The sequence below is a fragment of the Capra hircus genome, chromosome 2 (genome assembly GCF_001704415.2).
Source record: "Capra hircus breed San Clemente chromosome 2, ASM170441v1, whole genome shotgun sequence".
In the NCBI taxonomy this organism is placed as follows: Eukaryota; Metazoa; Chordata; class Mammalia; order Artiodactyla; family Bovidae; genus Capra; species Capra hircus.
Window position 1 is genome coordinate 42,432,620 of NC_030809.1, and position 15,535 is coordinate 42,448,154.

The 15,535-nt window shown below is 39.2% G+C and overlaps 1 protein-coding gene across 2 annotated transcripts in view; it reads right to left on the reverse strand.

Moving 5' to 3' along the window:
- Positions 1-15,535, reverse strand: part of PARD3B (par-3 family cell polarity regulator beta) — a 1,161,921-nt gene that overhangs the window by 475,629 nt on the left and 670,757 nt on the right. For both annotated transcript variants that reach the window (XM_018060563.1, XM_018060570.1), the window contains exon 11: positions 13,046-13,231. In XM_018060563.1, the coding sequence (XP_017916052.1) occupies positions 13,046-13,231 (186 nt within the window). The remainder of the gene's footprint in view (positions 1-13,045; positions 13,232-15,535) is intronic.

A 15,535-nucleotide genomic window follows, 5' to 3' on the forward strand; every position in this document is an offset into this window, starting at 1 on the left:
AATCTAGATTACTCTTTAATTCGTTGAAGGGAAAACCAATGCCCTTTCTGCTATGGACTGAATGTGTTTTCCTCAAATTCATATGTTGAAATCCTAACCCCTAACATGAAGATATTAGGGGGCATTTGGAAGGTAATTAGCGCCCTTATAAAAGAGTCCGGAGACAGATGTCTTGTCCTCTCTGCCATATAGGGTTACAGCAAGAAAAGGACAGCTGACTATTTAGCACCTCTCACCAGATGGATTCTGCAGCACCTTGATCTTGAACTTCAGACTCAAGAACTATGAGGGATAAACTGCTGCCATTTAAAAGCTACCCAATTTATGGAATTTTCTTTAAGCAGCCTGAACACAGACACTTTTCTTTCTACTTTTTTGACCATCTGACCCCTAACCAAAAGACCACAATTACATCCCTTACTTTTTGCAACCCCTGGAATCAACTCTTATCTATCCTTAAGCTAGGAGGAAGTAAAGACAGTTCCCAAAGAGGAAGAAAAAGAGAAAAGAGAACAGAATAAAAACAGACAAAAACTTCCTCTGGGCACACTAGGACAAATAAAAACTGGTATAAGATTTAGGTCTTCTCCATGTCCTGGGGTGTTTCAAGTCTCATCAGCCCTAACCAGGTTCCAGTGTGGTCATGTGGATGCGAGAGTTGGACTGTGAAGAAGGCTGAGCACCAAAGAATTGATGCTTTTGAACTGTGGTGTTGGAGAAGACTCTTGAGAGTCCCTTGGACTTCAAGGAGATCCAACCAGTCCATTCTAAAGATCAGCCCTGGGTGTTCTTTGGAAGGAATGATGCTGAAGCTGAAACTCCAATACTTTGGCCACCTCATGCGAAGAGTTGACTCATGGGAAAAGACCCTGATGCTGGGAGGGATTGGGGGCAGGAGGAGAAGGGTCTGACAGAGGATGAGATGGCTGGATGGCATCACTGACTTGATGGACGTGAGTTTGAACGAGCTTCACGTGAGTTTTGAGTTTGAGTGAACTCTAGGAGATGGTGATGGACAGGGAGGCCTAGCATGCTGCGATTCATGGGGTTGCAAAGAGTCGGATGCGACTGAGCAACTGAACTGAACTGAACTGAATGCAGGGGGAGGGAGACCGGACTGGGAGACAAGATGTTTGAGTGTTATATCCCCTTTCTGTGTTGCTGCTGCTGCTGCTAAGTCACTTCAGTTGCATCCGACTCTGTGCAATCCCATAGACAGCAGCCCACTAGGCTCCCCCGTCTCTGGGATTCTCCAGGCAAGAACACTGGAGTGGGTTGCCATGTCCTTCTCCAATGCATGAAAGTGAAAAGTGAAAGTGAAGTCGCTCAGTCGCGTCCGACTCTTAGCTGCTGCTGCTGCTAAGTTGCTTCAGTCACGTCCGACTTGACTCAGCTACGCTGTGCTAAATCGCTTCAAGTCATGTCCGACTCATAGCGACCCTATCAACTACAGCCTCCCAGGCTCCTCTGTCTATGGGATTCTCCAGGCAAGAGTACTGGAGTGGACTGCCATTTCCTCCTCCAGGGATCTTCCCGACACGGTTTTGAACCTGTGTCTCTTATGTCTCCTGTATTAGCACGCAGGTCTTTCCCACTAGCGCCGCCTAGGAAGTCTCTATCTCTTTTTATTGAACACCTGATACAGGGCAGTCCTTGTGCAGATATCTTGCATATGTTCTCATTTCTCAAAACAAACCTGTGATACAAGCACCACACTCCACTTAGAGATATAATAATGGAGGCTCAGGGAAACTAAGTGACTGTTAAAGAATACTGTCACTGCCAGGCCTACCTGTCTGAGTCAGATACATTTCCATTGTGCTATGTTGCTTGGTCAATAGGTGTCCAATATGCTACTGGAGATCAGTGGAGAAATAACTCCAGAAAGAAAGAAAGGATGGAGCCAAAGCAAAAACAATACCCAGCTGTGGATGTGACTGGTGATAGAAGCAAAATATGAGATGGCTGGATGGCATCACTGACTCGATAGACCTGAGTCTGAGTGAACACTGGGAGTTGGTGATGGACAGGGAGGCCTGGCGTGCTGCAATTCATGGGGTTGCAAAGAGTCGGACACGACTGAGCGACTGAACTGAACTGAACTGATGTTGCTTCTAGAGATGATTAAAGGTACTACAGTGATTGGGAAAGCCTGATAGCTTCCCTGGTGGCTCAAAGGGTAAAGCATCTGCCTGCAATGCTGGAGACCCAGGTTTGATCTCTGGGTCAGGAAGAGCCCCTGGAGGAGGAAATGGCAACCCACTCCAGTACTCTTGCCTGGAAAATGCCATGGACGGAGGAGCCTGGTGCAGGTTACAGTCCATGGGTTGCAAACAGTCGGATACGACTGAGCGATTTCACTTTCACTTTCTTTCACTACAGTGATTAATGAATATAATTATTTAATGAGTTACTCCTTTGTGCAGTTCTTTTGCTAAACCCTTTGTCTGTATGCACTAGACAATTTAATACTTATAACTATCCTGTACACTGGGGACTATAGGTCCCCTTTTAGAAAAGAAGAAACCAAGGATCAGGAGAGTTCAGTGCATTGTTACAAGTCACATGACCAGAAGCAAATTTGAACTAGGTCTGGGTTACTCTGAAGTCCATATTTTCAACCACTTTGCTAGTGATTCTTGACCTTTCTGGGCTCTTCTTAGACTCCTTTGAGAATCCCATAAAAGCAAAGGATTGTCAACTCTTAAAAATAAATATTTACATGATGGTTCCTCCACAGCTATACAATTGGACCAGACACTTCTTCGTAATAGAGAGCACTTATGTACTTTTAGGATGTTGCATGTGCCCTCTGAAGCACATCCGTGATTTCTGGTGGGCCAGTGGCCTTGTTCATGCTGTGTCTCTGCTATGATTAGCAGTGACAGTGCAAGCCTTAATCCACCTCTTGGGGCCAATATTTGTAGGTTCCTTTACCTCGAAAGTTCTAATGGACACAGAGGGAAGAGAAGAAAGCCATGGCACAGAATGAGCCTCTGAAAAACATGAGTCAAGCATGAAGGAGTAGGCTGGCTAACCCGAGGGCAGCTGGCTGGGGCCCAAGGCCAGTCTACATTAGGCCAGGGTGTTCAGAGGATTAATCATGAGCAGATGTTGACTCCTTCCTCTGCCTGATTCTAAAGGGGTCCTTGGTGAAGCCTTCAGGGACATCAACACTCAGGGCCCAAATCCCAAACCCTGACTTCAGGCTACACAGCAGTATTTCCTTGGAGTAGACTGGGACTCCAGGCAAGATGGCACCTGACTGAGGAAAAGGGCTGTCCTGAACACATATTTCCCAAGATCCTAAAATCACTCCATCTGCTTACTGTATTTCTTGGAAAAAAATCCAACCTAGAAAGAGCCTTATATTCCAGACTGAAATAATTTAATTTCATTTTCAGACAATAACAATGAAAGGAAAAGAATAAATCCAGATTTTAAAGTATAGTTTTTAAAGTAAAGAAAAGCAATACAGTTGGTAAGACCAGAAGCATGTCAATTCTTGTCTTGAAGGGCACCTATGTACATTAGTCAATGTTTTGCTTCACCTGTCCTAACACAATTTCAACCAATACAAATGGCACCAGTCTTCAAAAATAAGAGCTCTATTTTCCAGACGCAATACATTGCAGTCTGGTGTACACACTATGGTGATGTGGTCCAAACTTTTCCTTTGCTCCAAAATGCCCTTTGCATTTCTGCTCACCGGTTCTATATCGATCCTTCAAAATAAGGCTCAGCAACTGCCTTCCATTTTCTTCCCTTCAGGGAGAATTGCTCCATCTCAACACACGATTACTTGTATATCTGTCTGCCATTTGCTGTTGTTCAGTTCCTCACTTGTGTCCAACTCTCTGTGATTCCATGGACTGCAGCATGGCAGTTTTCCCTCTCCTCCACCATTTCCCAAAGTTGCTCAAATTCATGTCCATTGAGTTGGTGATGCCATCAAACCATCTCATCCTCTATCACCCTCTTTTCCTCCTGACTTCAATCTTTCCCAGGATCAGGGTCTTTTCCAATGAGTTGGCTCATTGCATCAGGTAGCCAAAGTGTACTGGAGCCTCAGCTTCAGCATCAGTCCTTCCAATGAATATTCAGGGTTGATTTCCTTTAGGACTGACTGGTTTGATCTCCTATCAGTCCAAGGAACCCTTAAGAGTCTTCTCCAAGTTTGAATGCTCCAAGTCTTCAGTGCTCAGCCTTCTTTTTGGTCCAACTCTCACATCCACACACGACTACAGGACAAACCATAGTTTTAACTATATGGACCGTAGTCGGTAAAGTCATGTCTCTGCTTTTTAGTACGCTGTCTAGTTTTGTCATAGCTTTTTTTTGCAAGGAGCCAGTGTATTTTAACTGCATGGCTGCAGTCACCATCTGCAGTGATTTTGAAACCCAAGAAAATAAAATCCGTCACTGTTTCGATTGTTCCCCCATCTATTTGCCATGAAGTAACGGGACCAGATGCCATGATCTTCGTATTTTGAATGTTGAGTTTTAAGCCATCTTTTTCACTCTCCTGTTTCACCTTCATCAAGAGGCTCTTTAGTTCCTCTAAGCTTTCTGGCATAGGGTGGTATCATCTGTATATCTCAGGTTATTGATATTTCTTCCAGCAATCTTGATTCCAGCTTGTGATTCATCCAGCCTTGCATTTCACATGAGGTACTCTGCATATAAGTTAAATAAGCAGGGTGACAATATACAGCCTTGAACTACTTCTTTCCTGATTTTGAACCAGACTGTTATTCCATGTCTGGTTCTAACTGTTGCTTCTTGACCTGCATACAGGTTTCTCAGGAGGCAGGTAAGGTGGTCTGGTATTTCTATCTCTTGAAGCATTTTACACAGTTTGTGGTAATTCACACAGTTACAAGCTTTGGTGTAGTCAATGAAGCAGAAGTAGATGTTGTTCTGAAATTCTCTTGCTTTTTCTATGATCTAATGGATATTGGCAATTTGATCTCTGGCTTTTCTGCCTTTGCTAAATCCAGCTTGTACATCTGGAAGTTCTTTGTTCAAGAACTACTGAAGCCTGCCTTGGAAGATTTTGAGTATTACCTTGCTAGCAATTGAAATGAGTGTAATTGTGCAGTAGTTTGAACATTCTTTGACAGAAGGTCTACCATAGTCCTTACCGTATTTGAGTTTTTTATGTGTTTATTATGCTACCAGCTTCCTGTAATATGGAATGAGTCTTTTTGTTTCCTGTATCCTGTATCCATTCTATTACATATTGAATAACTTATGGTAGCTCTAGATGCTGTAGAAATCCTTGCTAAATGGAATCACTAGAAACATCTTTCATCAGGTGCTTTGACCTGGTTAAAGTTTCATCTCCAATGGACAAATTCAAAAATATACGAACTGTAATTATGAGCAATTCCTGAGGCCAGGCTGCCTTGGATATACCGGCACATGCTCAGAGAAACTTTATAATTCTAAAAGTGAAGCTTGATTACTGTCTGTGTACTGGCTCTGCTGCGGGTGCTGCCAAGTCGCTTCAGTCGTGTCCGACTCTGTGCGACCCCATAGCAGGCAGCCCACCAGGCTCCACCATCCCTGGGATTCTCCAGGCAAGAATACTGGAGTGGGTTACCATTTCCTTCTCCAATGCATGAAAGTAAAAAGCAAAACTGAAGTCACTCAGTTGTGTCCAACTCTTAGCGATCCCACGGACCGCAGCCTACCAGGCTCCTCCATCCATGGATTTTCCAGGCAACAGTACTGGAGTGGGGCACCATTCCCTTCTCTGGTGTACTGGCTCAGTATCCTCTTATTTAGCTATTGCAATATTTTAAGTTTATCTAATTCAGTTATTAACTTAAGAGTCTCACTCCATTTTATGTAGCAAATGAGTGAGGTTCCAGCAATGTACCATTTATTCATCATCTGTGTCATGTGAGACTTCTTTTTTTAATTAAAGATAACTGAAGAGTATTTTTAGAACCTCAGAACATATATAATCAACCATTTTGATATAATGTATTACAATTCTTTTCTTTTAAAGACCTACTGGAAACATATGGGATATAAATAAACATATTGCAATTTACAGCTTTCACTGTAATCATGAGTGAATTTTACAATTTCCTTAGCAAGAAGTTTCAGAAGCACTGACTGAAGAGTCATCACCAGCATCCCTTGGTCTACTTTGCAGCAACAGCAATCTGTGCTTGTTTTACATATTTTCTGTTTCTTGTCCTTTCAGCTTCTTCTCTATCCCTTCCCATCTCCTTCCTGATTTTCTGTTTTCAGTTTAGTTTGGCCTAGAAAATTGGATAATAGAAGCTCATTAAGGTGCATGGGTTGTATTGCATCAAGAAGATTCTGCATGAATGCCTAACTAGATTAGAATCTCAGAAGCCTTTTCAACTTAACGAAAGGATTTTATTTATTCACTTGAAGAAGAAGAAGAAGAAGAAAGCTCTGTTCTTGCTTGTGCTAAGATTGCTAAACATCTGGCTTCTTAAAGAAATGGACCCAGAGCAGAATGCTTAGACCAAAACTCTGACCACATTATGAACTCAATATCTCTTATAAATACTCACAATATAGGTGAATATAGGTTTTCAGGTAAAAGATACTATTTTCAGAGTCAAAGAAACATGATCATGTTATACCAACTTTTGTAGATAATAATTTCATTTTTGATTAGGTCTAAAAACATATATTTTTAAGCCTCTGAAGACAATAATAGAATTAAAAGTATACATCAAAAAGACTTAGAGTTCTAAAAGTTTATCCAGCATGATACAAATGTATTTGCATTTCCATAAATAAAATAAAATGATAAAACTTAGCAAGAAAAACGATGATAGATATTGGTATTATGAAAATTTTAAAGTAATGTTATAGCTCTATAAAATAGTTACTACTGCAGAAAACCCATAAATGATAAGCCTGAGTATATTAATCAACATGTATTAACATTTTGGGCATTTTTTTTTCCTAAAAAAGGAAATGTATTTAAAATATATGGCATAACATAGTTGATAATTCTTTTTTGTTTGTTTAAATTACTTGTTTTATTTTTTAAAGCAGAGTTCTTATAGTGATGGTGAATTTTTCCAGGCAGAATTCCTGCTTTTAGTTGTTCACAGAATATCACATTTTTGTGGTGAGTATAAAATATTAGAGTTTGGCTTCTAACAGTTGAGGATTTGCAAGGAAGCTGTTTATACCCAGATTGTATGGTGTTTTTGGTAAGAGGTAAAAACCTGGAAGACATGACTATAGGTAATGATCTTAACAGTTCTCTTCCAGTAGAAAACACTATCAATTTTAAGAAAAATGGATAGCTGAAGAAATCATTTAACATTCGTGTTCCTTAAAATGCTGTCCTTTTTATCTTCCTTTGAATTCATTAATTATAGATACACCACATGATTTATAGATACAAGCAGAAATGGAGGTGGAAATTACTTCTACTAGGAACCCCTACCGGACTCCTTTTAAGTAGGTTAGATACTATTCAACCAACATTCCCCATTACAAAGAGACATGGATATTCAGGATCAAACATTGCATTCCCATAAATTCTAGAACTATGCATATTATCTCCCCAAAATTCATAATTAGGTCATTTTAGAATAGAGGGATTGCTTGTATTAGTTAAATTTTTTAACCTATTATGAAATGGTATAGATCTTGCAATTCTGCATCAGGCAACCTCTGCAGAGGTTGTATTCCAGATTTCCTAACCACACAAGAATCAAATTACTTAAATTATGTCTATTTCATATTCTGAGTGCATGCATTTGCAATTAGCTATGTCAGGCATTTTTCTTTCATTTAATTTCATCATCATCAAGTAGTATTTATTAAGCACAAACCTGGCTAATTAATTTTCTAGAGAATAACAGGTATTCTTAAATTTGTTCTCTTTAAGAGCCCTTAAATAATCTACCTGATATATGACATTTTTCCCTTAGCAAAAGCTGCCTTTAAATTTTAATTTTTGTATTATTGTTTCAAAATTTCAATAGAATACATTATACTTCCAAAGTGAGTATATTCAAATAAAAAGAAATCTTTCATAATTAGTATTGATAGAACAGACTGTATGGAATTTTTATTCTTTCTAATAAAGGATTTTAACATTCTACATGAATTTTTAAAAATATCACCATTCTAGTTATATATTTTCTAAAAGTAATTCACTTTTATGATAGAAATAGAAGAAAACTAAGCAGATTTAGTATAGCCTAACTTAATGGACTTAAAAATGCATTTTCTCTAAAAGAAATTCAGTTAACAGAGTATATCAAAAGCAAAGGAAAAGAAAACTCATCTCTGAATTCAAAATGTTTAGCAAATGAGGGCGAAATGTATGTGAGGTCTTCAAACTGATTATACAGACTTTATATGTGCTTCTTTGGAAAAAGGAAAAGCTCATTTTTATGTAGATTTTGGGAGAGTCTTTTTCTCAAGTTATTAATTTTTCTAACTGTACAAAGATAATATTTTGTTTCATTTACCAGTAATAACAACACCATATTCAAATTCCAGTCACAAGAATGAAATTTTAGAAAAGCATATTCATGAAATCCTAATTACATTCCACTCACAGTTCTTAGTTCATGAGATGTATGTATACTATATATGTATGTATGTATAAATGTATGTTTATATAAAACATACAACATGTAAAGTTGTATCTAGTATATATTTGGCTCTGGAAGCAATTATACTACACTTCAGGGGCAAATGCCCAGGAAGAATGACAGAAACTAAAATTAAATTTCAAATATTTAAGGCATGTTACTGGTGGCTCAGATGGTAAAAAATTTGCCTGCAATGCAGGTGACCTGGCTTTTATCCCTGGGTCGGGAAGATCCCTTGGAGAAGCGAATGGCTACCCACTTCAGTATTCTTGCCCTGAAAATTCCATGGATAGACCCTTTCACTTTTCACATTCATGCACTGGAGAAGGAAATGGCAGCCCACTCCAGTGTTCTTGCCTGGAGAATCCCAAGGACGGGGAAGCCTGTGGGCTGCCGTCTATGGGGTCACACAGAGTCGGACACGACTGAATTGACTTAGCAGCAGCAGAGGAACTTGGTGGGCCATAGTCCATGGGGTCACAAAAGAGTCAGACACGACTGAGCGCCTAATATTTTCACTTTCACTGTTTAAGCAGTTCAGTAGCAACACTCTAAGCTGTGTTTGGCTGCTATGCTCAGTGGTCACTTTGGCTATACTTTGAAAAGTATAGCTCAAAAGGATGCTTCCGAGGGGTCTACAAGTGACTCCACAGACTACATCTCTTAGAAATGACACAAATGAGAGATGGAATGGTAGAAAGCAAAAGCCAGAGGGTAAAAAGAAAGAGGCTCTTGTATATGTATGGCTGAGCCCCTTTGCAGGTCACCTGAAACTGTCACAACATTGTTAACCAGCTATTGTGCTGCATACTAAGTCACTTCAGTCGTGTTTGACTCTGTGACCCCCTATGGACTGTAGCCCACCATGCTCCTCTGTCCATGGGATTCTCTAGGCATGAACACTGGAGTGGGTTGCCATGCCCTTCTCCAGGGGTTCTTTCCTAACCAGGGATTGAACCCATGTCTCTTATGCTCCTGCATTAGCAAGTGGGTTCTTTACAACTAGCGCCATCTAGGATAAAACAAAAAGTTAAGGGAAAAAAAGAAGGTCCTTAATTATAGTCACAGTTATCCAGGGTTTTTACATCTGGTTAGAAATAGCCTATCTTTGTTTTTTATACCAACGGAAATCCCCAGGAGAATTTAGCATAGAGAAGCCACAGGAAGAATTTTGTCATACTTTTCAAAGTAGTTTCGTTTCCACCTTCCCTAAAGGGGAAAACACCTTGAGAGCCAATTAGTGGTAGGAAGGGCCAGGAGAAAAAGAGTGTGCTCTGGTGGAAAGATTCTTTCGTTGATTTCACCTAAAAAACTTTGGGCCAGATGCTAAAGTAGATGTTCCCCATACTTATCTCCTCTTTGCCCCAGGGACAGAGCGGTCTGATACACGTGTATCTTCTGAACAGAGATGGGAACAAAGTCTCCAAACAATTTTTCTAAGACCTAATCCTGAATCACAGACCAGGTGGCAATTTTCTGAGGAGCAACAGTGGATTATTGGAACAGCAGAAGGAGAACCGAAACATACTTTCCTCTTTCCTGGTTAATCAGATTTCTTGTGAGCAAAGCTTTAGGCCTCTACCCTCTGCACTGCAGAAAGTAAACAGGACAAATGGATACTAAACATTCACAATAAGGCTAAATTCATGATGGATGACTCTTACTATTTAAGATCAGCTATAAATACGCTGTCCAGTAGTTTTTAATGGTGTGATTGTCTGACTCAGCAGACCAGTGTCAGGAAAGAAATTTACATAAATGGAAATTGAAATCTTCCTGCAAGAAACAGGCCTGTTAGAAATTGCTTAGGTAAGGAGATGCTCACTTACACAAACATGGATATACATATTAAACCTGCTCTCCAATATCTGCTTGAGCTGAAGTTATTGCCCATAAAAAAGCTAAGATGTTTGCTTTTAATTTCCAAAAATTCATTTCAGTTTCAATTTTACTTGGAATAAATTCTGTAAATAGAGCTGTCATAAGGAATAAGAATAATGCCGAAATGGTATCCACAAACATGACCAAGACTCATTCTTAAATACAGCACATGTTTAGATGGCCTGGCTAAGGATGATACACGTGATATAAGACAAGTTCAGGACAACAGCCCCTGATCTCTGGAAATATGAATAGATGAGATCAAAGAGCCTTCATCACAGGACAGCAAAGCACAGACTTTGAAGTCGGATTGCCCAGGTTCACACGCTGGTTTAAGTGATTTCTGGCCTTGTGAACAAAGGAGAGGCACTAACCATTGAAAACTGTAATTTCTCCTTGACAAGATGGTACAATAATAATGCAGTATGGATGTGCAGAATAAATTTAGAGAATCCACCTAAAATACTTATTATATGGTCCAACAGATATCAAGCATAACACAGAATGAATGTTGGTTGATAATGTTACTGTAATTATTATCATTTTCATTCTGCTCCATAAAGAAGGCTGACGGCTGAAAAACATGCTTTCTAACTGTAGTGCTGGACAAGAATCCTTAAAGGTTCCCTCAGACAGCAAGGAGATCAAATCAGTCAATCCAAAAGGGAATCTACCCTGAATATGAAGAGCTGACTCATTGGGAAAGACCCTGATGTTGGGAAAGATTGAGGGCAGAAGGAGAAGGGGGCGACAGAGGATGAGATTGTTGGGTGGCATCTCCAACTCAACGGACATGAGTTTGAGCAAACTCTGGGAAATGGTGAAGGACAGGGAAGCCTGGTGTGCTACAGTCCATGCAGTCTCAAAAAGCTGGACACGACTGAATGACTGAACGACAACTACCCTTCTGCTCCCAGTTCTGCCTTTCTGAGCCTGACGGAGAGTCACAGACTGGATGAATGGCCCCAATTCCTCAGTGACTTCTCTAGACCCACACCTTTGTCATAGGCTCACCGTGGGTGGCCTGTACTTTTCTACACCTTGGATTGACCATGGATTCAGTCATAGGACTTGTTTTAGCCTCCACTATGTATGAGAAGTGACAGTAGGCCAGCTTGGAAACCAGATGTAAGGAAGCTTCATGGGTCTTGGACATCAGCTAGCCTGGTGGCCCAAGGTGTAGTTATTATATGTGGAGTACACTCAGATCTGTAGATCTATTGTGTGATAGAGACAGGTCAGCCTCAATCAGAGCCCTTTTAGTTAATGTGCAGAGCCATCGGGGAAATGAAGGCTTATAGAGGTATGTTATTGAAATGTTGTCATTACTTATCATGCAACAGAAGCTAACTGATCCAGGAGTGCATTAAAGGTTGTCTATCCCCAGTGCATTTCTTCTTCTCCAAAGAAAAAGACACTAGCTCAGTGTCTAGGTCTGAAGCAAAAGTGAAATGATAAGTTTGAGGAGACAAATGTTTTAATAAAGCCAGGATCCTAGGACCAAGGGGGCTCTTATAAACTCTAATTATGCCTTCTTGGCTTTTGAGTGGGAGAGGGCACACGTGAGTAATATCAAGATGATTTTTAAATGGCTAACATTTATTCAAAGTTTATCATAGGCATGGTGCTAGGCATTTTATACCCATTGTCTCTTTTTGTACTCACAAGAGCGCCAGGGGCAGGCACTACTAATTTTATTCATTTTATATATGGGGAAACTGAGGCACATTAAAGACAATTGATTTGCCTGCATTCACTGAGGGGTGAGAGCAATGAAGGCATGATTTAAGCTCAGGAAGTCTCGGCATGGCATGAGATGATAAAGATGACGGTCAGGGTTGCTGACAATAAGAACAAGCTTGTTTTCCCTCTCTCTGTAATCACTTAACTGCATTGAACACACTGTGTATATTACTTTATTCAATTCTTAGAACCCTATATGCTAGGTATTATTATTAATGGAGCACTAGTTGGAGCATATGGTGGTAGGGTTGCATTTGAACTCAGGCAAATCTAGTTAACCATTAAATTATGGTAACAGCTATGTTCATGTTGCCCACCCCAGTATGAAAGGGCAGAATCATATTCTTCTCTTTTTATCTGGAAATTTATAAGCTTCTCTAAGTTCAAAGGCAAATATGCATCCCCAGCAACATGGATCTTCTAGTGTATAAAATGTGATAAATGACCTTTAATTTATGCTACTTTCTCTCAGACTCCACTGAGCTTTCATTCTTGCAAACACAAGGAATAGAGTTTCTTATTTGTTGCTTTGATATTGACTAGCTTTCAGTTTTGCTTTTCTAATTGTGTATTGTTAGGTTCAATTTTGTTAGGTTATAAATTCAAAAGAATCCTAACAGTAATAAAAATAATATAAAGTATGAAAACAAACTGTTACCCAGATCTGTTCACATATACATTTCCTGAATCTGGCAAGAAAGCCTCAGTGGTCTCAAGCCTTCAGAAATTTTCTTTATCGAGTCCCCATGCAGAACAGTTAACGTTTCTAAGTATCTTTACACTGATGGGCAAACAGCATTCCTACCTACCTTAAAAGCAGCACCTCCGTGGATGATGGACTTGATAAAAATCCCCAAGTCTGTTCCAGTTTCTCGAGATTTGTTCCCTTTCAAGCTCACCCCAAGACCAGCAGAACCGGAATCATTCAATGGGATCTCAAAGGTAAGTTGCTCAGTTGTTTCCAGGGAGAATGCACAACAGTCAGGTTCTCCTTTCTGTTGGAAGTATACAAGAAAAGAATGAAGGAGGAGAAAGCAGCTGAATGTCAATATTCACATTCTCAGATGGTCAAACACAGATGCAGCTGGACAAGACAAGATGACTGGGTCTCTGCTTAACAGCTGTAATCCTGCCCCCAGTAGACAAAGGGCAATCTTCTCTCTCTGCAGGAGCCTCCATCACATGGATGGAGTGGAGAAGATAATTCTTGGGAATAATTATTTGGTGATGGTCAACAGACAGGATCTCTGGTCAAGGCAATTTGAAACATTCCAAAAGTATTTGGAAATTCAGTAGAATATTCTCAATAATTAAAGAGACTGGATATTACCCAGGGAATCTTGAGTATTAGAATAGACATTAGAGATAATGTAATCTCAGCACCTTCATTTTACAGATGAAGAAACAAGAGCTTAATGTAGAAACCTGCTACAATTCAGGGGACTATTTGGCTTATAAAATTTAAAACATATCATTTACCATGGAAACAATCCTATTGATAGAGATTGTCAATAAGACACAGAGCACTGAAAAAAATGTTAATTTTAAAGTTCAAGATGTGATTCTTAATAGATATCACTGAATTGAATTTCACTTTGTCAAAACTCATGCCTTAAGCTTGCTTCTTTGGATAAAATAACTTGTTGGCATCTGGTTTTGGAACCTAAACAAAAATGATAATGCACAGAAATATCCATGTTCTCTTTGACAAGTGACACCCAGCCAAAAGCCTAGCCATTCTAAAAAAATATATATATATGTATATATGTATATATATATATACGTATATATATATACACATACATACATACACACACATAGTATGGTGGCAAAAGGCATAATCGGGGTCAGGTCTCCAGAAAAAAACACACACTTTATCATACTTGGTCCATAGTGTTTTCAAATATACAAGAGTAGGGATAGAAAAGTGCTGTCCACATGACAAAGAGTATAGGGCCTCCTTCTGCATTCCTCCCAAGCTTGCAGAAATATCAAACTCTGCCCCAGCGTTTAAATGAAAAATCTGAAAATGAGATAGCCCTGGAAACCATCAACTCATTCTAGGTCGGTAGTTCCTTACTCTCTATAATTATGTTTAGAGACTCTCATCTTAAGGTCACTTTGAGGGATGCTTATGTAGAATTATGTATTTTAAAAATTACCATGAATGTCTGAATGTCAGTCACAAAATAACAACTATAAAATCAGAAGTAGCAAAGAACCCACAATTAAAACAGGATTAAGAGGTCTGATCATAGCCAGATCTACTGACATGACATCTCTAACTCCTCCCAGTGAAGAGAAATCCCATGTCTAGCTTTAGAGAAATAGTTTGTTCATTTAATTTCATTGTAAATGAAGTTAACTATTAAGATTTTGACAATGGGTAGTTTCCAAGAAATGAAACTTTATTGTTTAATTTAATAAACCTATTACAAGTTAGCTCTTTTAACTAACTCATTATATTATTATCTAAAAAAAACCACAAAAACCCCAAATCCCATTATTAAGTACCAAGTAACTGTCTTTTTTCCATTGGAATGCCAGAGTTAAATACTAAATGTAAACTATTAGCCTTTATCTGTGCCTCCCAAAACGTCCAGTTTAGAATCCATAACATTTTCAAAATCATTTATGTATACAGGTCTCTCTGGAATTTGGTTAATTTCAATCTAATCAAGTTTTGCTGAATTAAAGTATAAATTAAAGAACGGCTTCTCACTAGAAGTCTGTAAACACTGTTTTAGAGAAAAACTAGAGAGTTTCTCTGGTTTTCATCGAGTCAAAAAGTGACATGAGGAAAAGTTTCACTTGAGTAACAACTTCAAACCACTTTATTCTATAATCAGCTTTCTTTTGGTGATTGTATTTCATTCGCAGTAAGACTGAGGGCCACTCTGTACTAATGCCTTTCATTTATTACATAAGTGGTAAAAACAAAACAGAAATTAGGTGGTATTATGGTTATCTCTTCATGTGAAACAATTTATTCCTTTAAAGTCTCTGATGTCTGAGAGCTGGAATTATAACTACCAAAACAACCTAGTGGCTAAAAATGTTTGAGTGGTTCTGTGCCAAGTGCTTTACACACAGCAATACACTTTCTCTCCAGAACAATCCTGTGAGGTTTATTGTGAGGCCCATTTTACAGATGAGGAAACAGAGGTATGCAACATATAAGTATCAAGCTTATAGTTCAAAAGACCTATCCATGTTGGAACTTTGTGGAGTCCAGGCAGTATGGTGCCTGTGATAGACTCTTAGCTGCTGTAAATTTCTCAGCGTCTGCAGGCCACTGT